Raw genomic sequence first — 26,934 nt, 5'->3', positions numbered from 1 at the left:
CTTATTTAAAGTTCTTCCACCGGAGTCAAATTGACATTGTAAGTATTTATATCACACCTCAACGAGCTAGTTGATAGCAGTTAGCTTTTAGAAACAAACTGCGAAACTGTGACGATGTGATATGTGTTTTGACGTTTTTTTTTTCTCCTCCGCTGGCGTCGTTTCCAAGGTTTCCATCCACTTTTGCTGCCCATGGCGTACGAAATGATGGCGTCACCAGCAAGGGGCGGGTATTGGTTTGTCTTTTAACTTTGCCGCCTGCGTATTTCTTTTTTTCCATCTCATTGTACAAAACAACCAAATCCAACTTTAAACATAAGCAAATAACAACAGTAAAGAAATAAAAGTGTTGCCCATGCTCGCTGCCTACGTAGGTCATAATGACGTATAGCAAGGGGCGGGGGCTACCACTTCACAACAGGAAGTAGTTTGCGTTTTATTTATTTATTTTTTAATGTACCATAGCAGTTATTTCCTCAATGCCCAGTTGGCTATCGTAAATGTTTATTTTCATACGTTTAACGAACCAGCTGCTAGCAGTTAGCCTTTTGGAGACCTATAGTACGCGTGACGTCACGTCGCTTTGAACGTTTGGTGGCGCCGTAGAGGTTGATTAGCTTGGTGGTTGCTAGCCGTTTGCAAACCCACCGTTTCGCCAAATGCCTGCAACTTGACTCTATCTACGAAACTGTATAGTCTAATAAGGCTATATGGTAAATTGATCCTTGGAAAACATTTATGAGCTTATATGGAGGCGTGTTTGGGCTCGTTGCTAAATTCGGACGTCAGGTAGAGTCGTGCTACTTGTTTAGTAACTTGCGATGACGGCTATTTCATTCGTTTGACTGTTTGTCTGCATATTCTCCAGCTCCGTGCTGTCTGCGTGCGAACCGGAACTCCAGGAGCTGATGCGGCAGATCGACATTATGATGAGCCAGCAGAGGAGCGAGTGGGAGGTGCAGGTGCGGGACCTCCAGGTGCGGCTGGAGGGCAGCCAGGAGGAAATTTCCGCCTCCAGGGTGCTCATCCAGCGCAAGGACCTGGAGGTGAAGCACACGAGAGGGGGCGTGTGATACTACCTTACAACCAGTTTAGTTGTGTGTGTGTGTTTGCGTGTGTGACACAGAGAGAGAGTGGGAGTGAGACTGATCGAGTGTTAAAAATGTGTGCGTACATGTGTCTTCGTGTATTGTAGTATGTATTAATGTGTTTGTGTCTGTTAATGCATTTGAGTGTAGTAATGTGTTTGTGTGTTTAAGGCTCAAGTGTACTAGTTTGTTGCTGAGCCTCTGATCTTTGTCTTTGCCGTTGCCATTGTAGATCGGAGTTCTCCGCAAGCAGGTGGAGGACGTCCAAGCCGGACGACAGGACCTGGCATCCAAGTATGAGACGCAGCTGGGGAAAGTCAGCGAGGAGGTGAGGCGCTAGTCTAGGTCGCTTTCACACAGAGAGACAGCAACTTTTAAGATCACAAGAACATCAGAGAATGAGATGCAAGATGTGTAAAAATACTCTTCAGACAACCACAGTTGCTTTGAACACATAACAACATCCTTCGTGTGAACAAATGCCAGAAAACCCAGGACTGAGGTTTGAATTGTAATACCAAACACTAGGGGTGTAACGGTACACAAGGGTGTATTAATACGTTTCGGTATGGCATGTTCGGTTCGGTCCACTTGGGTTCCGTTTGGTCCACTTATTAGCGCAAGCTTACGCACGGGCGCTATTGACTGTTGAATGCGGCAGAGGACAGTGGCGGCACAACAGTGAGAGCCAGAAAAGAGCCAGAGCTCGAAGGTCCCCCCGTACTCTGCCCACTGCAAAAACGTCAAACTTAAATAGCGAGATTTATCATATTGTAGCGTCTTCCAGGAACGCCGTCAGACGTAGTTTGATTATCACGTTTTTATTAATCCAAGTACAACTGCTCGTGATCTTTTTTCTCCGCTGCTCCACTCGCTTGCCGTATGATGCATTCATGAACCTCAGAAACATAACAACTCAGCAACACACAAATCCGACCACAACACAGCTAACCCATTTTGTTACAATATGCTGATTTCAATGCCTAAAAAGTGTATACAATTTCAAAAAGACTTTTTAAAGTTACTGTATTTTTTCATTATAAAAATAGTTTTAATATAGTTAGCAATAGTTGTAACTGTTACTGCATTTTTTTTTTCATCACAAAAAGTGTATATATGTACTGTAATGACAACTAGGCTTTAACTTGAATACTTAGATGTGTCATAGGCTGTTGCTGCTGAGTGTTTAAAGATTTTAGTGTCTTAATAATTTACAAACTTAAGAGATCTTTATTGTCAGTGTATTTTTTATTCTGGTGTAATTTCTTACACCCGAATGGTTCGCTTTTATTTATTTTTACAAAAAAAAGTACAGTTTACTTGTCATCTTTTCAAAATAAACATATTAAAAAAAAATCAGTTTTTTTGTACCGAAAATATACCGAACCGAAGTTACCAAAAAAACGGACCGAACCGAAAGGTGAAACATTTAGCGTACCATTAAACCCTTACCAAGCACTCATCCCTGCCGCCCTGTTGTCTTGAAAGCAGTTGTCACTGTCCGACAATCGACTTGTCTGATGTGGGATGCTGCGCTGCTGTTTGTAAGTTTTCCTTAATATCCTACTTGACTTGGTTCTGTGTTATTTTTTTTCAGCTGGACAAGTTAAAAAGGAGTTACCAGAAGCTTGAGCGCAGACATGTCAAGAAGGCCATCATTGAAGAATCCAAATCCAAAGAAGAGGACATGTCTGAAGTCAGGATTCTGAAGGACAAGCTTGAGGTACTACATTAGGATGTCATACAAACTCCTGCGTGACACTGAGGATAAAGAATATATAATCTGTGATCAACTATGCATTGCGTAAATGACAATGCTTTTCGTCTATGACATTTTGCATTCTGTGTTAGCATTAAGCTAACAACACATTTTTGCCTTCGATCTCAGTTCAGGTTAGCAATAGTCAATATAATAATATAACACTCACTTTCTGTCTATGTCCCTTTGCTGCCACGTGCTGGTGATATGACTGACTTCCATCCTGGCTTCAGGAGTACAGTCAGGTGTTGACGGTCTACCAGAATCAGCTGGCAGAGTTGGAGGCCCATAAGAAGAGTCTAAATGATGAGCTTGCACACGTTAAAGTAAACGCACATTAGCACTTTATTCAATTCAATAACTGATTATTTCATATTTGTTATATCTTCATATTTTATTTGATTGTTTTAGTTTGTAAAAATAATGTTTTTTTTAATCATTATTTTAACATCATAAACTACCATTATAATAGAGCAAAAAAGCTCATTTAATTAAAAGTGTAGTTTTTATAATTATTTTATATATATATATTATTTGTATTTTTTTTGCTTATATCATTATATCATTACTTATACATATAATGGATTTTGTAATCTTTTTTTTTTAATTGAGTTTTGTTGTTTTAAAATGAGGCGGCACGGTGGTCGACTGGTTAGCACGTCCGCCTCACAGTTCAGAGGTCGCGGGTTCGATCCCGGCTCCGGCCTCCCTGTGTGGAGTTTGCATGTTCTCCCCGTGCCTGCGTGGGTTTTCTCCGGGCACTCCGGTTTCCTCCCACATTCCAAAAACATGCATGGTAAGTTGATTGGATACTCTAAATTGCCCCTAGGTGTGATTGTGAGTGCGGTTGTTTGTCTCTGTGTGCCCTGCGATTGGCTGGCAACCAGTTCAGGGTGTCCCCCGCCTACTGCCCAAAGACAGCTGGGATAGGCTCCAGCACGCCCCGCGACCCTTGTGAGGAGAAGCGGTACAGATAATGGATGGATGGATGTTTTAAAATGATGTAAACCTAAGTTGTCATAGTTTTTACATTTATTTTTTCTTGCTATTTTTTACATATTAGAATAATTCATTTTTAACTAATGAACTTAACGCTTATCTATTAAAGGAAGTATGACTTGTAGAATTAAATTGTAATAAATTTGTAGAACTACTGAAGCACTCTTAAATTATAGTTGAAATATTTATATCTTTTTAAAGATCAGTTCAGTATTTTTTTTATTTCAAAATGTATTATCAGTTTCATAAATCAATGTATTGTTTTGCTTTATTTTAATTCAAAATTGTGTCATTTTGTCTCGTATTTTCTCTGTTACATATTCATTCACATCACAGTATGTAGATGTGAATTTGATTAAAAAAAAAAAAAACATGTCATTCAAATTTTAATCCAACAATTTAATTAGAAGCCTTTTTAAAAATATTTTTTTACGATAACCTTTTGGTGTGTCCAGGCACAGCGTGCATCCGAGCGCCAACACGCAGACTGCTGCAGTGACGTCCAGCGAATGCGCGCTCAGCTAGAAAAAGTTCACCATGAGCTGCACACGCAGGAAGTGGAACTGGAACGCTTCCGAGCCCTGGAAAACACGAGGCTGGCACGTGACCACAGGGAGCATCAGGTAAGGGACAACACCTTGCTGACAAAAGCATTGGGACAACCAGTCAACTTGTGTTTTGACTGACAGGACAAAACCGAGGAGGTTGAAAGGCTTCACAATGATGTCAGCACACTCAAACACATGCTGCACGATAAGGAGCAAGCGATACGGTGCGCAGTCTCCTACACACTTATGCGTATGTGTGAGAGAGGGCATGGTTGTCTGTGTGTAAGCAAGTTTGATTGTTATGTGTGTGTAGTTGTGAGTAGTGAGTGTGTTAAACATGCTTCAGCATGAACCAGGGTTATGATAATAATAGTTTTTGATATTTGAATTAAATTCGTTTTAGTATTTACAGCAGGATAGTTAGCTATTATTTTTTTCAAAAATATTTTGTTTTAGTTTAGTCGTTATTACTTTTAGTATGAGTCGAGTGCAAGGAAAAAAAGGGCTCTTAAAGTATTGTTCAGTAAAGTAAACTACAATTCCCAAATGACTGTTTGGCTTTCCTTCTTCTGCACGGACTTACAGCGGTACTCAAATGAATACATTCAAAATGAACTCCGAAAGCTCATGCATGATATTAATTCACAAAGGCGAAAATGAAGGATATTTTACGTTAGTTTTAGTTAGTTTTAGAAACGTAAGATGTAGTTTCACTTAGTGACAGTTTTTTTTCTTTCTCTTAAAAGCACTCTCATTTTTATTTTTATTTTGTTAACGGAATTTAAAAAAAAATATGTATTACTTATTTGGTAAGTTTTTGTTAATTATAATAACCTTAGTGTCAATATATGTGTCTGTGTCAATGAGTGTGTGTTTGAGAGCGTGAACAAATATGTTTGTGATTGTGAGTTGGTGTGTGTGTGAGTGTGTAATAATTTATTTAATAATGTGTGCATGCAATATTATGTATTAATATGTGAGCGAGTGTTAACGTGTTGCTGTGTCTGCGTGTGAGTGCATGTGTTTTCAAGTCTTGTGTGTGAGGATGCATTAACGTGTGTGTGCGCAGTAGTGTGTATTTGCGTGTTTGTGTATTAATGTGTATGTACTGAATTGAAATGTCTTTTTTTTTTTGTCTATGTTAATCGACATGTTTTAATGTGTTTGTGTGTGTGTGTGTTGATGTGTTTCAGTTCAATGGAGGAGTGTTTGACGTCTCACGACTTTGCCAGTGTGGAGAAGCTTCGTGAGGATCTGCACATGACGTCCGCGGAGCTTGACCACGCTCGCTCGTGTGAGGCTCACCTCAACGCGCAGGTGGCACGACTCAAAGAGAGGTAACCGCTCATTTTCTTTGCTTGTTGTTGTTGTGTATGGCGTGCGTGTGTTCATAATGTATTGTCTGCATTCATGTTTCGATGTCTGTGTGTTCGTGTGCGCTCAGACTGGAAGAAACGAGCGTCGAGCACGTGAAGGCGAAACAAGAAGCCAGGGTCCTAAAAGACGCCTTTGATACTTCAGTAGCAGAAGTGAAAAGGGTTCGACATCTTTTTTTCACCCGCTGGTGACACACAATACAGGAAATGACATCATCAGGCGGGAAGTCAACAAACATTACGCTTAATGTTCCCTCTCATTTCGTTTGGTCTGACTAATCCCACCTATAGTTTCAAAATATAGCTAATTATGTCACAGTGTTTTATTTTTTTAAATCTATTAGGGCTGCACAATATATAGAAAAAAATATCGATATCGCGATATTAGCCCACGCTATAGGCATATTGCAAAGACATGCAATAAGTTTTTTGTGAAACTGTATGTTTTTATCTGAATTTGACCAGTCAGGTGTAAATTTAAACGTGCATCACCATCCAGTAGTTGAACATTACATTTAATTAGCTAAGAATACATTGATCTTACTTATTTTGGTGCATGTAAAAAAATGTAATTCTGTCATTAGTTAATAAAAATGTCCTTTCTTTAGGTGCAGGTTAAATATTGCAGTGATATCAATATCGCTATAGCCAACATCCAGATCACGTTTTTCCAATATCGTGCATCCCTAAAATCTATACACACATTTAATACTCCATACTTCTGATGTACCACAACAGTGTTAATATTTCGGTGTATAGTGAATGTTTCTACATCATATTTATTATTTCAAAAAAATTGTGTATGTAACATTTACAACATTCAAGCTTCATACAGCATAATTATATTTCCATATATTACTTACACAATACGTATAGGGAAATGGCACATTATTCACATTTACGATTTGAATGTACCCCAATAACATCTCTGTGTATTTATTTGACAACTGTTACAACTGTTTTTTGTTTTTTTTAAACGATATCATGTTTACATTTCATGCATTCTCAGCTGCGAGAGGAGCTGTCGAGGGCAGAGCAGCGTCACAGCGGAGAAGTGGATGTCATGAGGAAGCAGGTTGGTTGTTATTTGCGCTGTACCGGCTGTCTATTCTATGGTTATCATCACACTTTTCTTTTCTGTGGTGACTTGACACCCCCGCCCCCCCAAAAAGACAAAGAAAAAGCAAATCAAGCTTGTGGAGTTAGTTCTGGAGATGCTCACTGTGCTCAAGTCTCGCGAGGTCCTGTGTTCTTGCAGGCCGAGGCACCGTCTGCAGCGTCGCTGGCCTCCCTCAGAGAAAGCTGCGTGACGGAGCAGGACCAGCCGCAGCTGAGGCCGGAACTCGCGCAGACGCAACGCCCGCCCAGGTGGGCCGCGGGCGGGGACAGGCCGGCGGTGCACGGACATGCCGCAGGCGACCAATCCAAGACCGCTGCGGAAAGGTATACGGTACTGTATTCTACTCCAAATTTTCTTTAAATATAACTTGAATGAACAACCAGAAAATAAATTAGTATAATATAATAGTAATTAAAAAAAAAAAAGTAGAAAGAAATACTGTCTGCTGTACGCACATTGGCCTCTGAGGGGCAATGTGGTGCCGTGCATGAATGGGGTAGCCTACACACTTAAGACAGGGGCCTCAAACCGAACTTATGTGGGGGCCACTGAAGATAGTCTGGGTGGGTCTTGTACAACTAATCCAAACTTTTTAGTAACACTTCAGAACATGAACGGTTCTTCTGATTGACAATAAGACTGTTGACGGAACATTCACAACTTTCGGCGGTGCCCCTCTGCTCAACAAAAAAACATCCCATCGCCTATTTTTCTTGAAAATAGTTGTTCTTGTCGCCAACTTGCTCTTCACGGCCAGGTTTTGAAAAAGACATGACTGGGACTGGGTGACAGGTATGTCTTTTCCTTCCATTAAGTGTCACTTCAGTATTACATTTTGCCAAAAGCTTTCATGAGCCTGAGCTATATTTCCCTATAAGTTAGAAAAAAAATAAACACAAAACAAAACGCCCAGGGCACCGACACAGCAAAAAAACTGGGCCTGCACTAATATTAAACTTTAATGGCAAAGAGCCGCAAAATATCATTCATATGGCCTCTGGGATGCGAGTTTGAGACTCCTGCATTAAGATAAGAAGAAAATTGCTATTAACTTTTATTAATACAATGGACCCCCACATACTCATGGTTTATCACACCTATTGTCATTTTCACACAATAATAAGTTAGGAAATCCAGGCAAACTAGCTATTAATAGTAACTACATCTGGTGAGAAGAAGAAACATGCTTCCATTTGTACATAGCTTTGGAACAATTTCAACTCTGTCAAAAGTCCCCCCCCCAAAAAATGAGAACGCTGCTTTAAAGGACTTGTTCGTTGTTATTAACACCGCTTCCTACTTCAGCGGCGTTGTCGGTGAGGGGACTTCCTACGACGGCAACATCCAGTGTCAGTTCACTCAGCTTCGCCCGTCGGGCTCTCGGCAACCGCCCGGTGACGGCACACTCTCTGGCGGGAAGTCTGCGCCGACCAAGCGCGCTCCGGAGGGACGCAGCTCCGTCTCGCCCTCGCCGCCGGTGAGCACAGGTTGCAAAAGTACAGAGAATCCATGCATGTTCACAGTTCATACACTTGGAAATTTCCCAAACGTGTGTGGGAAATTTTTGTTCGGCTAATAGGATAATTGCCTCAGTCATTTTTTTATGTTTTCGGAAAACAAGAAAAAAAACACAACAAATTCTAAACTTGCTAACTAGTGACGCTGGCCAGAAGTGGCAGACTTGGAACACAAGAGGTCGACCAAGAGTTAAGTGTGGAACTTTTTTTTTTTTTGAGGGGGGTATAATTGTCACTTAAGGCGAACATTTTGAGTGCTGCAAAACTTGTTTACACTAGCTGCCTTGCTCTATTCGAATATAGTTTCCCCTCACCTGAACAATTACAATACATGTTATTTTTGTCCATAATTCCAAAAGGAATGTTTGGCGCAAACACAAACTGGTCATCACATTTTAAAAAAAAAAAAACGAACAAATAAAAGAAAAAAAACACCACCATAGCTAAGCAGCATCTTGCGTTTCGGTTCATTTTCTTTAGCTTGAACTATGTCAAGATGGAGGGAATTATGAACAATTCCAAGAATGTAATTGGCTAATTCGAAACACAGCGTCGGTTAGAAGAGGGTGCGCACACTTATGCAACCACATTGTCTCAGTTTATGTTTCGTTTTTTTGGGTGGAAGGGGAATTGAGAAGTTCAGGTTACAGGTCACATTAATTGTGAAAAAGACTTTGTGTATCCACTATATCTGTTTTCAAATGTAGGGAATAAAAAAAACTGAAGTCAAATATGTTTATACTGGCTGTGCAAATCCTCTGGCGTGTACTCCCAGGACGATGGACGCTAAATGGACTTTGATATTTGTTCAGGATGTTTGCGCAGCGTCATCTCAGGTGGATGCCACCGTGTCTCACTACCTGGAGAAGGAGAGGCTTCATTCTAAAGAGTTCCTGCACAAGCTGGACACGCACATCCTCGGCATGGGCGACAGCAACGCCGCCAGCGTAGCCAAGCGCCTCAGTGCTAAGACTTCATGAAGGTGGAACAAAAATCTTACTTACTTTTTTTTTTTCCTTTTTTTAACACTTTGCACATTAAACATGTCTCAAAAGTGACAAGAGTTCTGATACATCTCGTTTTTTTAAATATCTTTTGAAGTGTCTACGTTAACAACTGTTGATATACATGGTAAAAATAAAACCTAAAAATTTTTTTAACCATACAAAAAACAATGGCAGTGTCTTAAATTTAAATTGAATCTTAAATGGCACAAAAATACCATCATTTTTTTTTATGATAAACATTTCAGCATTAAAATTTAATGGTTAAAAAAAAATCTACGTTGTATATTAAAAAGTAACCATTTTTTGAAAAAGATAACTGAACATTTGTAGATATAAGTATATATATATTTTTTAAAGTTAACTTTTCACTTGAAAAGAGCAAGAACGCTCTTGTAAAATAAAACATTTTGGTGCAAATTAATCATATTACTAAAAGTTTTACTATTACGGAAAAAAATCTGCTTTGATAGTGCGGTTGTAATTAACAAGAAAAAGACTGAATAAGTAGAAGAAAGTTCACATGCTAAGAAGTTGTCATATTACTACAAAGTTGTGGTATTACAAGAGAAAAAAACTGTTCCAGAATAAAACATTATTTTTACATGGAAAAAAAAGGAAAATAATGAAAAGTAAATACACTTTTGTGCTTACAAAATGACTCAATAGATTGAGAAAAACATACCGGATTTTTGTAATATAATGACTGATATTTTTGTAATATAATGACTATAATGACTTTTTTAATCTAAGATTTGTACTCTTACATAAAAAAAACAAAAGAAAGTTGAATGCAATTGTGTAAGAAAATAGTTCAATTTCAAAAAATAGATTTTTTTTAAAAAAGCAACCAGGTACGCACACACACACACATGAACGATTTTAATTTTAGAAAGGAATGTCACTTTCCTTTGACGCTTGACTGAGTCCAGAGTCATGCACTTCCTGCCTGTGTGTGTGAGGGTCTGTGGCATTCACAATTCACACACACCAAACTGAAACTACCGGTAGTCTGAATATAATGACAATAATAATGTACGTTTAAGGGAAATTTGTTTAAATAATAGGGGGAAAAAGATGTTAATTTTATATGGCTAAAGTCAATTTACTGCGCGTACCAAGTTATCATTTTAAGAGGAAAAAAGCAGTTATTTGTCAAGCAAAAAAGAAACACTCCTAAAGCTACAAGACTAAAGTCAATACATTGTATTCAGGAGAATAAGGTTCATATTGCAACTTCATATTTGATTTTTTTTTCCCGATGTGGTACCACTTTACGCAATGGATTATCCCCTGTGAATTCTGCCTACCAACAAAATGAAAAATGTTAACCAATGACTAATGAGTGTTTTGCGTGCATCACGTTGAACCTTTGCAGCATGGCCACCTGCTCTCCGCCCATCTTGTTGCCTGAGGGAGGTCACCCCGTTATCTGCTCTTTACTGGCCATCTGGGAGGGGGCGGGGCTTATAACAAGCAAACCCCCACAGGCTTTGTTCAGATTTCTGTCATCTTTGCATCCATTTGTCAGGGGCAAAAAAGGCAGAATTATGACAACATCCGTATAGAACAAACGTTATGTTGTGGTAAGAAGTAAAACTGACATTTTATCAGTACAAAGCAAAGAAATCAAAACAAAAAAATTGTCATTTATGAGAAAAAAGTTTAAATGTTGTCTCAATGAAAATTAGAATTTATGAAGAAGTTGAAATATGAGGAAAGAGATGCAATAAGAAAAGAAGTTAAGAGAACAAAAATGATCTCATGATGAATAAGTTGAAATATGAGAGTAAAATTGCAATATGAGAAAAGAAGTTAAGAGAACAAAAAATATTTCACAATGAATAAGTTGAAATATGAGAAGAAAAAATATTATAAATATAAGAATGTTGTAAATATAAAGTCATAATTTTATAATTAAAAAAAATCATTGTTACAAGAATAAAGTTGTAATTTTGTAAGTTTAAAAAAATAAAATCTTACAGCTAAAAAATAAAAGGAATGATAGAAGGATCAAGTTGTCATTTTAAGAGAAAAAAGGCATAGCGTGGTGGGAGTTACACTTTTATAAGAACAAAGTCATGATGTTGCCAGAAAAATGTAAGAATATTCCAAAATACTGCTAATACAAAAAAACAAAATGTTAAAAGAATAAAATAATTTCACAACCAAAAAGGTGAAATATTGTAAGAAAAACATAATTTGAGAGAAGAAAACTGTGAAAGATGACTAATTTGGTGATGGGGTGGGGGGGGGGCTTCATTTTATGAGTGTTACAAGAATTATGTACTTTTTGGGGGTAAAAGAAGACCTTTTATGACGATGATGTATTGAAGTTGAAATATTACAAGAATTAAGAAAAAGGTTAAACGTTACTAAAAAACAAAGCTGAAATTTTACATCATTAGTATATTAAAAATATACTAATGATGAGGGGGGGAAAATGAAATATAAGGACAAATTAAAAATGTTGGAGCATTGTTTTTATAGTATTTTGACTGGTCAATGTAGCGTAATCCACACCAAAAAAATGTTTAACTTGAAAATGTGTATTTACAGTTGAATGCTTTTTCAACTTTTTTTCCATACCTTATATAAGGCTTCACGTTAAACGAATCATGAATGGTGAAATGAGTGTGAAAGGTCTGTTGCGAACACACTTCAACATGCATTACAGCCTTTGTGTCGCGCTTCATATGCTGTGTGTGTGCGCGTGTGTGACAGGTGCACATGTAAGTGCTGCAGGGCGGGACATGTTCTTTTGTGTGCGGAAACATCTGCCGTTTTGCTTAAAGGCTTCACATGAATCTTTCCACATGGATTCAGTGGGCATTTATTCTATATCCAGCTTAACGTTGAAATACTAGTACCTTCTTTGTTCTTACGTACTAAATATACAAATTCATGACTTGTAAAGCAACTCTTTTAATAGAAATGTTTTTTCCCCACGTCTAGTGCCGATGGCAAAAGTTGTTTTCCCAACGAACTCAAGTGGGATTCAAACAGTCATGGGATTCAGTCGTTTTTCGCAGAGGATAAAGAATTCACTATATATCATTGAACAGATGCGCCACTAATGGACTCCAGATTTAACGGAAAGAAAATAGTGCCAACTCTACTCAAAATGCCCCTTTGTACAGTAGTTGTCAAATTACGTTAGTCACAGAAATGGTGCAATCAACAGACAGAGACTGGCGCACATATTTCTGGGATGTTTTTACAATATAGGGTAGACGAGAGCAGGTTCACAGACGAGCCTGCGTGACAGCCATGTTAGCAGTGGCGACGTTCCCCAACAAAGGCAACATAGACATTAGGGAGGGGCGATTACCGATACCAGGTATCGGTATCTGGATGATATTTCAAGGTATCCCGCACTCTTAGAGGCTGCCGATACTAGCTACTGATATTTGAGTAAAAAAATTAAATTGTCATTGAGTAAGTGCTCCTCGACAGTAGTTGGCACTACTAGAGGTATCGTACTCGTTATCGGTGATAACTCAAAGAGTGACTACTGTGAGTGAGTACTGGTATCGGCCTAAAAAAAGTGGTATCAAACATCCCTGGACATTAGATTAGCATCACCATAGGTACGCAGCTCAAAAGGAGCATGTGATATGGCAAGCTCGTATTTATGAAATCCAATCGTAACGGAGGTGAAAAAAGGAAGCACTAATATTGCGACTAGAACAAGGTAAGTTGGGATGAACTTAAAAGCGTTTCAAACAATTTGATGTTTTTAAAAAATATTTATTTACAATAACTGAGTATGGTACTGTGCAGTTTTAGTTCACGAAAACAGTACAAAACACTCATTTTGTACCGTATTGGGTGTTCTTAGGCCATGAAAAAAAGGTTAAAGCGAGGTTCCAACTGTGTATGACAAGAAATACGGTTATATTGCCTGTCTAAATGTGTTTAAATATCCGTTGCTTAAAAAGCTATGACACAGCCACAGATGCTAATCATTGCCTCTTAACTTTAAGCTAGCAGGCTAAAGGCTGTGGTTGTTGTTCTATATACACAACATATAATTCTCTTTCTCGTTTTGTTTGACACTCCCACCATACAGCACCCCTATCTCAAGTTTACATTTGCAACTCGAGAAAAAAAAAAAAAAATCACCCAAATGATGGCTCGTTGTTCGAAAAACTCAGTAGTCAGGTTACTCATGTCTCAAGGCACTGCTGTAGTTTTTTTGGAGGAAAGGTAGTGGTCATGAATTAGGACGACCATGTGGGGTTCCCCCCCCCCCAATCCCCCCAGCAGCAGACTGCAGGCTAGGTCAGACGCCATGGTCATGGTAATTTGAGGAATGTGTCCATTTCCTCCTTTGCGGGGGGATTCAAACAAAAGAAGCTTCTCCCACCTCAGCTCACATCACCATCAGCACACAGCAGCTCACTTTATTGTGCTCAACTGATCCGGCCTCGATGCAACGCGACCAGTGGCGCCCGCACTTCCGATAGCTACACACACACACAAAAAGGTGTGTTTATTTATAAGACAGCAGCCTTTGGGAGACTTTGGAAAACTGGTTTCTGTGCTGTTTTTTGTGTAAACGCTGCAGGTGAAAACAAAGAATGTGTTTAGTGCACACACACACTACTACTTCACGACGACAACAGTGAAACAACAAGACAAAAAGGTGGCTAATTGGTGACAGAGCGCCCTGGAACGTATCGTAACTACAAATAATTGTAAATTAGGGCATTCGTAGGCCAAGCTAACTCTATATTTACGTTCAATACGAAGCGCAAACCTTCCCTAGTTTACTTATATGTAAAAACTGAAGAAATGGAGCGGGCTGAGTGGAACCTCAGCATACGCACAAACAATGTGCACATCCGCTTATAGGAGTCTACTAGGAAAAAAAATGAACTAGCATAGACATTGTAGAGAAACAGCAAAAAAAAAATAAGGCAAACTGGGTTTCAAGAATGACCCTAAAATGACCGCTTCAAACCAAAATGGCAGACTTCCTGTGATTCTTCAGGCATGACTTTATGTTGCTATTATGCTGCTGTTATGTTTATGTTGCTAACTCAAACTTGCTTTGGGGGGCTGAATATTTGAAAGATTCTGGCGGGTGATACTGCAAGTGACCCTACAATGGCTGCTTCAAAAAAAATGGTGGACTTTCTGTGTTTTTTTTAGGCATGGCTTTTTGAGACTTTTTCTTTGACTTTCTGAAAACTGCGCTGCCCCGTCAACACAAAGTCGCCATTTTGATGATTAGCGTAAACAGTCAGCATTTTAGCGCTGAGGGGTCGTTTCTTTGCATAACGGCTCTTCTTATCTGGAGACTAGTGTCTAGTGTCTGTTTAACTGCCATGCAAATGAGCAGGTGGACGTTTGCCCGCCAGAGATAAGGCAAAACTGCGACATCTCCGGGCCGCGAGGCAAGCGCTAACAAGCGCTGTTTTGTTTACAAGCTGCCGACATATTAGTCATCCCCCCCGCGGATGGCCAGCTGATCCCAAAGGAACGTATAGTAGTAGCTGGAATGATGGTAGGGGGTGGGGTGGGGTGAGGTGGATAGCAGATGGTAGGTCTGCCCCCGTCATGTCTGCTTTTTGGGGGGAGAACAATGCATCTCTCACAGCTTCTGCTCAAAGGAGGCGAGATAGTTGGGGGGGGTGAGTTTGTGGACAGCTGGCAGGCAGCGTGCCTCGTAGACCAACAACCCCTTCGCAGACCCCCGCCCATACACACAGGACACGCGCAATTACTCGTCACGAGCCCGGCTTGAATATTTACCGGGTGCATGCAAACACGCAACGCAATGATTAATCCTGGACCCAGATAATTACAAATCATATCAAAACTTGTTCCGCCATTAGCCATTAATTGGGGATGTGGCTGTGTTGAGAATGATGCAATCGCATTCAAACTCATGTTCGATTGGAGTCAGCACACACCATTTAAAGTGCCTCTAGAATAACCACAAATCAAGTTCAGATGTTCTAGGATGCTTTTGCTGACATTTTTTTGTAGTCACGTCTTATAGCAGAAGCTGGCGATGTGCACACTTGTGTAACCATAAAACTAGAACTACTGACGGTCACTGGAGACAACATTTGACTTTTCTGTAGCTACTTTGTTGATAGTCTTCAAAGTCCGTTTTTGAGGAATCCTAGGGTTTCGGACAGCCCCTGAATGTAACACCTGACTTTTTGATTGATGGATGGATGGATGGATGTGTATATAGGCAGTTATTAAGGAAAACAATATTTCTGATTGTCCCTGAAGGCACAACCAGACTTTTTAATAGATAGGGCTGCACAATATTGGAAAAGCATGCAATATGGATGTTGAATATTGTGATATCGATATTATTGTGACATTTAACATGTAGCTAAAGAAATGTCATTTTTATTATCTAAAGAAATAGATGCACCAACCAGACTCAATGTATACTTAGCTAATCAATTGTAATAAATGAATATGAATGTATTGTAATGTAAGTATTTTTTATAAATGTCGGTTTTTAAGTTAATTAGTGTTAGTACTGCCCCGAGATAATGTGCTTCTATTGGCTGGTGATGCGCATTTAAGGCTTGATCTGATTGGTTAAATTGAGACAAAAGCATCCAACTTCGTATGAAACGTATCGCAACGTCTTTGCAATACGCCATTATCGAGCCATTACCGTGCTGATGATGTTTTTTCAATTTATATTGTGCAGCCCTTATAAATCGATCGAGAATTTTTAGGAAGATTTGAATTTCTGACAGTCCCTGAAGGCAACATCAGACCCTTCGAATGAAAGATGGGTAGATAAATAAATAGCTAGACAGCCCCCTCATCATCAGCTCCTGCCCACCGCCCCCATGCCATTGGCCAGGCCACCCCCCCTGTATCCTCCCACCTTCCTTTTCCTCTCCCCCTCCTCCTCCTGGTGTGTTTGATCCCCGGGGGACTTGGAGCCTCAGCATTCCTCTCATTCCTCCCTCGCAACAATCAGCCTGTGAGCCTTTATGAGCCACACTCACTCGTCTGCTCTGCTCACACACACTCACACTCCACACGCGCGTGGACTGCATTTGCGCACTCCAGGAGCTTTTCGGGGGCTTTTTTTTCCTGGAGTTTGACGTGTTCTTTGTGTGATGAGACTAAGATTTGGTGAGTTTGGAGCGTTAAATTGATTGTTTTCTCCCCTTTTTTTAATGGAACATGACGTTGTACAACGGCGCAATGATATGAACTGAAGTATGCATGGAACGGGATTTGGCAGTTTGCAGTCCCGTTCGGTCATGCAGAGCTAGCGTTTGTTAAAATGAGCAAAAATATTGTTTTATTTAAAAATGATTTACACAAAGCTGTTTCAATATCATATTTGGAATGATGATGTTGACCATTTAAGGAGAGCTCGATACATTCCTTGGCTTTTGGATTTTACATTGCATGTTTTATCATTTTGCCCTTTTTTATTGGGAGTAAAAAAAAACATTTTTGACCATTTTTTTAAACGTTCAAGAATATTTTCATCACATTGCTATACCTTAAACGCAAAAGTTAATTGAACCTTAAATTTAATTAGCAGTAGTTATTTTGTCGTGACTGGTCCATCGCATGAGCGAGGAATTCTGGGCCTGCCATGATTTTTTTTCTAAATAGGTTAAACTCTTGAACTTTTCTTAACTCTAACCACAACCTCATTTTTTTCATATTAATTTTACCTATTTTTAGTATCAACCTCCTAATTATCCTTATCCTAATCTTAACCTTTTATTTTTGTGGTGTCCTATAATCATTAGTATCAGATTTTGTGTGTCTTTTTAGTCATGTCTTCTTGAGACTTTTTTGTGGGTCGACTCATGAAAGACATTTCTACCAAATCTCATTTTATTAAATGAAGGCGGTTTTGGGGGTTGAATTTTGGAAAAATCCATCATCATAGACAGTTTGGCTGTAGTGTCCAGACTTCTACCAAACTAATGTTTTCCTGATGTACTCAGTCTCTAAAGGGTTTTCAAGGATTGGTCAACTTTTGTTTTACTTTAAAACCCCTGTGATTCGTGACATACAGACTTTTTTTGTGGGTGCACTCATGACAGACATGGGGAACTGACTTCAGGGTAGGATTAAAAAAAAAAAAAAATCCTGGGGATCCAACAAAAATGGCAGGCTTGCTGCCTATTATTTCTTGAGACTTTTTTGGGTCAACTCATGATAGGCCCACCAAATTTCAGACAGTTTCAGTGCAGTACCACCAAACCAAACTTCTGCATCCAGTAATTGGTTTATCCCATATGATGAAACCCTAATTAAGGATTAAGGGGTTGGTCTCCTGACAAGTGTGTTTTCCTTCAGAGTCCTTGTGATCCGTGCTGTTCCTCAAGTCCCACCACCCAGGCCGGCCCGCCGCCTTCTTGGACATGAGAACCGCCGAGGCCGCCCCCGGGACGGTCCTGCATCGCCTCATCCAGGAGCAGCTCCGCTTTGGGAACCTGACGGACACCCGCGCCCTGCTGGCCATCCAGCAGCAGGCCCTGCGCGGTAGCGGCGGTGGTAGCGGGAGTCCTCGTTCTTCCCAGGAGAGCCTGACCCAAGACGAGTGCCAGTATATGCACATGTCCACCCGGCAGGACCCCCAAGGCCAGGAATACCAGGGAAACTGCGTTCATCCAGAAAACCCCTTGAGGATTTCCTACTACGGGGAGGAGCTTCCCACCTATGAGGAGGCTAAAGTGCACTCGCAGTTCCTGAGAGGGGAGCTGGACTCCGGCGTGGACGTGCACTGGGATGCCAAGCGGGAGCATGCTCGTTCCCTCAGCGAGCGCCTGATGCGGCTCACCCTGGAAGGGAGCGCGCCACTTGGGACCGTCCCGGCCATGAGCTCCTCGCAGAGTTTTCCGCAGTTGTACAACTCTGCCGCTCATCCTCAAGGGGACCTGCGGGGGCCGCCGCCAGGGTACCCGCCCCAGGAGCAGGAGGTGTACTTCACGCCTCCTTCTGCGCCTCCACACTTCTATTCTCAGCACAGGTATATTGATGACCGCCTTGACTCGTGGCTCACAGTCCGCGGTCCCTTAACTTCATTCCGCCCACCAGGAACAGCAACGTTCCTGCAAGGACGGCGTCCGGGGACGAGGGCAACGCCTTGCTGCAGGAGAACTGGAGACTGAGGCGGGAAGTGGACATCTATGCGGAGAAGGCCACACGCCTGCATAAGGTAAAAGAATATGTAGATTCTCAAAGGAAGTAATGAGAGGGATGTCCTTCTTTTCTTCCTCCTTTACTTTTCATTTTCCTTGCTTTTGTTCCTGTTAGCAGTTCCGCGTTTCTGTCCTTCTCCCTTCCAGAAGTCTTATCTTCCCTTTCCTTCATTTTCCTCCTCTTCTCTTTTCCATCCTTGCTTCCGTCTCTGCTCCTCTGGATTTCGTGCTCCCTTTTCGTCTTCATCTTCTTGCCACTTCCATCCTGCTCTCTTTTTCTCCCTATGTTTTTCCTTTCCCCTTGTTTTCTTTCCATCTTTTTTCCCTTTTGTTTCCTGCTTTGGAATCCTCAATATTTCTTTTTCTCAACCCTTTCCTAAGTCTCTTCTTCCTGGCGTCATTCTTTTCTTATCCTTCTCTTTCCTTCTCATTTGTGTGTCGTCCTTTCCTTGTTTCCCGCCTTCAATATCACTGCATTTCCCTTGTTAATCCTTCCTTACACCGACAGTATTTATCTCATTCCACTCTATCATTCCCCTTTATCTTTCCTTTCACGTCCTTCTTCAAGTCCTCCTTGCATTCTCGGACCGTTCGATTGATGCGTTTTCCAACATCTCCCGCTAGCTGGAGAATGAGATCGCCAGGATCTCCGAGGCGTACGAGACTCTGATGAAGGGCTCGGCCAAGCGTGAAGCGCTGGAGAAGACCATGAGGAACAAGCTGGAGGCCCAGATAAAAAGGATGCACGACTTCAACCGGGATCTGAAAGGTACGGCACGGCTCCGAAGCATAACTTTGTACCCTAACTTGAATGCCTAACGATGATGTGCGTTGTTTTGCAGAACAAGTGTGCGCATCCGCCAAGCAGAGAGCGGACAAGGAAGCAGAATGCTCGGAACACAAGCAGCACGTCTTCCTCAAGCTACTCGAACAAAGTGAGTTCAAAGTGAGAACTAGGGCCTAGCTAGAAACTCTTGTTTGAAACCCTATCCCGACAAAACGGTGACTTAAAGCCATAATTTTGAGCCTAATTTGAAACACTGTCCCTGGCTTGAAACCCTACTTTGAAAACCTACTTTGAATAGCTGACCCTGTTTTGAAAACCTGACCTCTCTTTAAAATTCCAACCTAGGCTTTAAATCTGATGTTAAAACCACGATTAGAAACCCTAACCAACGCATGCAAAGCCTTGAACACTGACAGTGACTTGAAAGATTACTTTGAAACCCTATCTTGAAAACCTTACTCTGCCTTGAAACCCTACTTTGAAAATCTAACCCGAACTTCGAATCTTCGTTCTTCCTTGTAATTTTAATTTAAAACCCCAACGATATTTTCAAACCCTAACCCTGGCTTGAATACCTAACAAATCCATCACAGACATTTTGAGGATGTGTCTTTCAGTCAACATGCGCATGCATACACACACACCAGACTGCGAATGTGCTTGTTTGTGGAGTGGACGCAACTTGGACAATAGTAGGGCGTTTACTTCACCATCTCTCTGGCGCTCTTATATTTTCAGCTCCTTGTTTACTCTGCCTTCCGTGGAGGCATTCCACAGCTTTTGGCAGTACAAAGCTACGCCTTGTGTATGTACGTGTGTGTGCGTGTGTGTGTGCCTGTAAGTGGATCAGAGGAAGTCTGCATTCCCCTGGCAGGCATGCAGTCACGGCACAGGGGTGGTGGTTGTGTAATCAAGCCCCTTTCGAAGTGACACATCAGTTTGTTTCATTGAGGAGATACCGTAAAACAAGTACAAAAGCTGCAGTGTGCATGACAGGACAATAGTTGGCGTTGGAAAGTGACCATGCTACGATAAAAAAATAAATAAATAAAGCTGGATTTAACAACAGCACCAATTTGTTGGTCCAATTTAAAATCACTGTCTAATTTAAAACCCAAATGGCTTTCGCTAGGATGCCAGGCGGCCCCAAGTCAACAGGGTGAGATGGAAAAAGGGCAACTGAAACCAAACACCATAATTTCTGTTTTATTTTTGATTAGTGCCATCCAGGCTTTGATTTCCTCTAGACTGGACAAAGTGGATTTAAGGAAAAAGTGTCCTTTTTGCTATGGGAGCAGCAAATACAATGAAAACAGTAGGGGGCCCGTAAAATAACCCTGTGGAACACCATATGACAGTGGGGCAGAATGGGACTCAGAGCGACCAAGGCTAACACAAAAGCTTGTCAAAAATAGGATCTAAATCATTCTAGAATGCTACCGCTAATGCCCACCTGGTTCTGCAAAACGAGCCAACAGGTTTCATTCAGGCTGCTCTAACTGTGTAAATGTGTCCAGATGAGGAGCAGCAGCGCGAGCGCGAGCGTCTGGAGAGGTCCATCCAGAACCTGCGGGTGTCGGCGGAGGAGAGCCAGCGTGGGCGCGAGCTCCTGGAGAAGGCTCTGCTTTCGGCGCACGCCCGCAACCGGCAACTGGAGGACGAGCTGCACAGGAAGCGCGCCTACGTGGAGAAGGTGGAGCGCCTCCAGAGCTCATTGGGCCAGCTGCAGGCGGCGTGCGAGAAGCGGGAAGAGCTGGAGATGCGGCTGCGGACCCGCCTTGAGCAGGAACTCAAAAGCATGCGGGTGCAACAGGTGAGGAACTCTTTTCTCTTTTGTTACGCCGAACCATTTGTGGATACCGAAACACCCCAAATCTCGGTTCGGATATGTCCTGACATCGTAGTAGGAGCTTTGGGTCTTCTTCAGTTCTTTCAAACATTAGAAATTCAGGGACCACAGATCTGCCAAAATTATGATTTGGGTACTTCCCAGTATCATAGAAAAATAAGGGCGCTATTATTGGAAAGCTTAACTGTTAAAATGCAGAAGAATTCATTCCTGTATGACTCTCTGTTCAACAGTCATCAAATGTTAACAATCCATGGACCACAGAAACACCCCAAACCCTGATTAAGATACTTCCTGACATCATACGGATAAGCATGGTACATTTGGAAAGCCCCGTCCAATAACATGTGGGGCCGGAAGTTAAATCCATCCCTTCCATGACCTTCCGTTAGCAGTCTGTTGAAAACAAAAATATCCCAAATCCTGGGCTGGCAACACTGTAGAAGGACAAGTGTGGTGGCCTTGTAAAGGTAAACCCTAAACATTAATTCCAATCAAAACCGAACCCTAACAATGTTGGGGTGGAAGTTGAATTCTTCTTTGATTAGCGAGCTTGCTTTTAACACCATTCAATTGTTGCCTTGTGTGTTTGCAAAAGTCACGTTTCATCTTCAAAACTTTAACCAAACCCACGCGTTACCTCAACTGTTAGCGTTAGCTAACTGGTTTGTAACATTAAAGATCTGTGGCTACCGAAACAGATCTTGGACGTTTCTCGACATTGCAGAAAGATGAGGGTGGCACAGTACTGTAGGCCATCTGAATTCTAGAAGTCTTGGGGTAGAATTTAACTTTATCCCCTTGTAATCTTCCAAGTTTTTTCCAACTGTTATTCTGTAAATACCAGAAACACCCAGAATCCGACTATGATATGAAAAGGTGGCACTGTTGGAAAGTGCAGTCCAAAAACTGTGTAGGGTAGAAATTAAATTCACCTCATTATTAACTTCTGTTTTTTTTTTTTTACCAATTGTTAACAATCTGCTGCAGAAACACCCCAAATCCTGATTTAGATACTTCCATAAAAATTAACCCCAAAGGAAACTAAAACCTACATCCCCGTATGTTGTCTTTAGAACCAGAACTCAGGCCCCCTGGCTTCCGAGCTGAGCTCCTCTGTGTCGCAGCCGCAGCTGAGGGAGCGCGAGGAACGTATCTTAGCCTTGGAAGCAGACATCACCAAATGGGAACAGAAGTACCTTGAGGAGAGCACCATGAAACAATTTGCCATGGACGCCGCCGCCACGGCAGCGGCACAGAGGTACCATGACAAAGGCACGGGTGCTTGAAAACATCTGTCGGCCATCAAGCATCTTGAACTGTTTTTGTTTCTTCACAGAGATACCACCATCATCAACAACTCGCCTCGACATTCACCCGACAGCAGTTTTAACGAGGACCTGCCTCTGACCAATCACAGACATCAGGAGATGGAGAACAGGTAGAGACACCAGCTGCCACCTTGTCAAAGGGATCTTCTAATGATTATCATCCAAATATGTAGGAGTTGTACTTAGAGAACTGAATCAATAAAAATGTCAGATGCGGGGTATGATTACCCAACGATTAGGGTCACGTGGATCAATTCCAGATACAGGACAGAACCAGCAGAATTCCACCAAATGACCTTCCAAGATTCAAATTCATCCCTGTATGACCTTCCGTTCTACCCCGCAAAAGTACAGTTTTGTAGAACACCTAAAGCTCTTAAACCTTGATTTGGATACTGGATACTTCCTACTACTCTAAGATTTGGATACTTCCTGATGATAGAGGTTAAATTAATCCCAACTAGCCTTCTGTTTTTTAAATGTTAACGATCCATAGACCACCAAAATACACAAAATTACAGGTCAGATCCTTCCCGATGTTGTAGAAGAATGACGGTGGTACCAAGAACTCAGCACTGAAAATGTTCAATTCCTAAAAATCTGGGTGAATGACAATTAATCTTTAGGAACTTCCATTTTTTACAAATATTACAATCTTTGGACCACCAGAACACTGCGAATCTCAGGTCTTTCGTTAAATTATGATTGAGGGTATGTTTACTCGACAATGGGTCGGATCCAGGACTTTTCACACATTGAGAACCAGCAGAATTCTCCTAAAATTGACCTTCCAAGATACCAAGTGCTCTGGTTCCAGCTGATAAGGAAGAATCTGACATTTTGTGTTCTGTGTAATCGATCAGATATGATCACTGTGCGACAAGAAGACAAGATGGCCTTTGTGTTTTTAAAATAACACCTCAAATAAGTACCCAAATGAAGTCTTATTATTTATCGGCTAACACGAGCGCCCTTGCGTCTTGGTCCAGAATCCGAGCCCTTCACGCACAGCTCCTGGAGAAGGATGCCATGATTAAGGTCCTACAGCAGCGCTCCAGGTGGGAGCAGTGCAAACTGGAGAAACAAGGTCTTCGGCTGGCCAGGTCCGTCCCGTCCATCACCATGGCAGCCGGCAATACCGAGACTAAAGGTGAGTCGGCACCCCCGACCCCCTTGTTAATGCAGCACTGTGACTAACTTGCGATGGTATCGAGCGACAACTGGCCGGCAGTCAGACAGAATGTAGGACGTCACAAGAAAAAAACGAGACGGCGACGACCCGGCGGCCTCAAATAGACGAGGCGTTTTTAAGTTGGAATGCGTGTCCTCGCCCGCCTCCAGAATAGCCCCGATCCAGAATAGTCATGGGAAGAACCAAGCGTGTAAGTGTGGATGTAAGCGGGGGGTAATTAAGCCACTTCTTTCTTTGTCCGCATCTGCAGGAAAGAGCCTCTCGGATGACCAGACAGGTGGTGCCGTGCTGCAACGCAAGAGTGCCAGCCGGGACTCCAGCACCCAATGTGACCAAGTAGAGCCTAAGTCATCCAAGAACTTGGTGGTGCCCGTCTCTGGTGGGTTACATTTTTGATAGCCAAACACTGTTTGGTTCTTTTTAAACACTGATATAATCTAAGTAGGCATTTGCAAAGACAAAAAGTTTGGGTTACGGATTGGAGTTTAGGGGCTGTGTTTAAGAGTTTTGAGTTTAGGGTGATGTTTAGTGTAAGGTGTTAAGGTTTAAGGTAAGGGTTAGCGGTTAGGTTTAGCATTAGGATATTAGGGTTTAGTTTTATAGAGAAATTCGATTTATGGATACATTTCGGGGTTAGGTTTAGGGTTAAAGTTTTACAGTTTAGGTTCATTGATTAGGATTTACGTTTAGAGGTAGATTTAGCAATAGTGTTTTAGAGTTTAGGTTTAAGAGTAAGCTTTAGGTGTTAGAGTCAGAGTCTTACAGAAGTCTTATTTTGAAAATCAGGTGCGTCCACCATTTCTTTCGTCAAAATGCTTATCTTGAACACGCAATAGGGTTTAAGGTTAGTGTAGATTTAGGATGATAAATTCCACGGTCAAGCAACACAAGGTCAGGGAAGATTGTATTGGCTTTAGTTTACCAAAGTTGTTATCATTGTAATGACAATGATGTCTGTTTATCTGCTGTTCGGTGCAGATGCTCCCGAGGAAGCCGAGCTGGGAGGAGTCGAAGCCTCGGAGAGCGTCAACAACACAATTGACTCAGAGATGGTGGAGATCCTCATTTGAGAGACAAGTCCAGACATGTTGCTGTATCTTATTTATTTCCCATGTGTTATTGCTGCTCATTTGTTTTGTGTCTCCCTTTAAGCTAAATGATGTTTTTGTCTTTTTAATTTAAAATAATGGGAGTGATTGTCAATGTTCTTGGTGGAGGCATCCGGTGTGTTTGAGGGTTGTTCTGTGTGACAGGACAATGTGTATTTAACTTTATTTATCTTTGGGGATGCAGCGTTTACAAACCTCTGAATGCGGAGCGGCTTTAGAAGATCCAGACCGAAAGAAAGTATACAGTAGTCGCGTTTGTCGCCATCTTGTCGGTGCTGTACGTGGAATTTCCGAATGTAACGAAGCACTTCCGATGTATTTTCGCCAGACGCTGGCCCGTACTGTATGTCAATGTTGTGCGACAAGGAGACAAGATGGTGATGATACAAAAACGCATCTTCTGCAGCATTAGGTGTTAGAGTAAGGGTAAGAGTTAAGTTTGGGGATATGTTTGAGGTTGTTTTCAGGTTTGGCTTAGGGTTTAGAGTTTATGGTTTAGGTTTATTGATAGGTTTATGGGTGGAGATTGTAGTGTTTTCAGATTAGATTTAGGGGTTACAATTTAGGATAGGTTTAGGTTCATGGGGTAGGATACAGTTTTGAAAGTCAGGGGTTATGGTAAAGCTTAGTGATTAGGGCTAGGTTAGGTTTAGGGTTTAGTTTCAGAGTTTAGGCTTCACACAAATCAGAACTTCCAGCTCTGAAGCTAATATTTGCGGCCTTGCGGCGCAAATTCCCCCTGGCCTTGCCTCGCCCCTGCACTGGAAGCTAATCTTCTCACATTCCTGGCCGAGGGAGTGAGAAAAAAAGGCTATCTAAAGCGGGGAATGTGAAGTCCCTTAGCCCTCGTTAAAAGGTTGTACATTCCCCGCTTTAGATAGACTTTGGTTTCCACCATCAGCCAAACTCCAAGTTTGCCTGGAATGTGTTTTCATATTAAACTGGAATGCCCACTCTGGAAGGGGGAAATACCGCCTCGGTAGACTAATCCAGTTTGGAACTGTCGCTGTTGGTGTCAATGGGGATTATCCACACGTAAATTCTGACATTTAATGGCTCGTTCCACTTCATGCTTTTCTATTGAACATGCACACACACACACACACACGTACACACAAAATATGAATGAATGCATTTGCTGGTCAATGCAGTGTGACAGATTGACTAAAATGTCCCTAAGCTCCCTTGGAATGTGTTTACATGGAAGTTAAGTTAATATATACTGTATATAGTTTTTTTTTTTCTCAGCCATAAACTTGTGTTTGTGTTCTTTTATGGTGCCAAAGATGTACTCGGATTTTTGTTCTCATGTTATAACAAGTGACACGGATAAACAAAAGGTTCTGATCCCATTTGGACATTGTTGTGAACTTTTTTTGTAAAGTATGTATTACTTAATATTTCACCCACTGAGAGATTAAAGATATTAATATATGTCCTGCAAATGTCTCCCTCCTTTATTAGTCATTGGTGTGCTCTAAAATCAATACAAAAGAATTTGATCTGACGAAAAAAGTTTCTTGGCATTTTGGTGTAAGTGTTTCGGATGTAGGTATGGTTACGAGGTTACGGTTAAGAAAAGAGTTTAGGTCAAGGGGTCGATTAAGTAGTTTTATGGTTTAAATTTAGGGGTTTAGAGTTTAGGTTTAGGGTTAGGATTTTAGAGTTTAGGTTCATGAGTTAGGGTTAGGTTTGGACTGGGTTTTAGAATTTAGGGTTATGGGTTGGGTTTAAGATGTTAGGTTAGGGGTCTAAGGGTTGGAGGTTAGGGTTAGAGGCTCGGTTTTGGATTGAAAGTCATGGCTGAGGGTTAGGTTTTTTTTTTTGTACTGTGGAAACGCTAGCACTTTGAGACTTGTTTTAAACTATTTGCATTTTTAGGCTCCAAAATGTTAAATTAGCTCAATTTTATTATCAGTTCTCAGTTGAAAACCATTTCCTGTAAACTATGAAATCGTCTATCTTGCAATGCTGGGATGTGGTTTATCAGGCATCTTTCCACTTGGCATGTGCAGCTGTGCCACTAAAAAAAAAAAAAAAAAAAAAAAATTCCTCAGCAAGCGTCGACTTTTAATGTCAATATTTATGCCTTCC

At 41.3% G+C, this 26,934-nt stretch overlaps 2 protein-coding genes across 3 annotated transcripts; both read left to right on the top strand.

Annotated features, from left to right (window-relative positions):
- Positions 1–299: 299 nt before the first annotated feature.
- Positions 300–17,867, top strand: cep63 (centrosomal protein 63). 2 transcript variants are annotated; one of them, XM_086046808.1, is made up of 14 exons: positions 308–789; positions 869–1,046; positions 1,321–1,416; positions 2,686–2,811; positions 3,081–3,173; positions 4,302–4,469; positions 4,536–4,618; positions 5,588–5,731; positions 5,839–5,932; positions 6,780–6,845; positions 7,029–7,213; positions 8,196–8,367; positions 9,220–9,389; positions 17,728–17,867. In XM_086046808.1, exons 1-13 carry the CDS (start codon positions 749–751, stop codon positions 9,385–9,387), a joined length of 1,614 nt encoding a protein of 537 aa, XP_085902934.1. In that variant the 5' UTR covers positions 308–748; the 3' UTR covers positions 9,388–9,389; positions 17,728–17,867. The 2 variants fall into 2 exon arrangements, with proteins under 2 accessions (XP_085902933.1, XP_085902934.1); XM_086046807.1 differs by having other exon boundaries at positions 300–789; positions 6,780–7,213.
- Positions 17,793–26,285, top strand: amotl2a (angiomotin like 2a). Its single transcript, XM_086046806.1, has 10 exons — positions 17,793–18,400; positions 18,469–18,589; positions 19,197–19,341; positions 19,415–19,507; positions 20,877–21,172; positions 22,285–22,469; positions 22,548–22,649; positions 23,529–23,689; positions 23,982–24,110; positions 24,710–26,285. Exons 1-10 carry the CDS (start codon positions 17,793–17,795, stop codon positions 24,799–24,801), a joined length of 1,932 nt encoding a protein of 643 aa, XP_085902932.1. The 3' UTR covers positions 24,802–26,285.
- Positions 26,286–26,934: the final 649 nt, after the last annotated feature.

Source organism: Filicampus tigris, chromosome 12 (assembly GCF_054856515.1).
Source record: "Filicampus tigris isolate MCC_2025a chromosome 12, RoL_Ftig_1.0, whole genome shotgun sequence".
Lineage (NCBI taxonomy): Eukaryota > Metazoa > Chordata > Actinopteri > Syngnathiformes > Syngnathidae > Filicampus > Filicampus tigris.
This window is presented reverse-complemented; position numbering and strand designations above follow the sequence as displayed.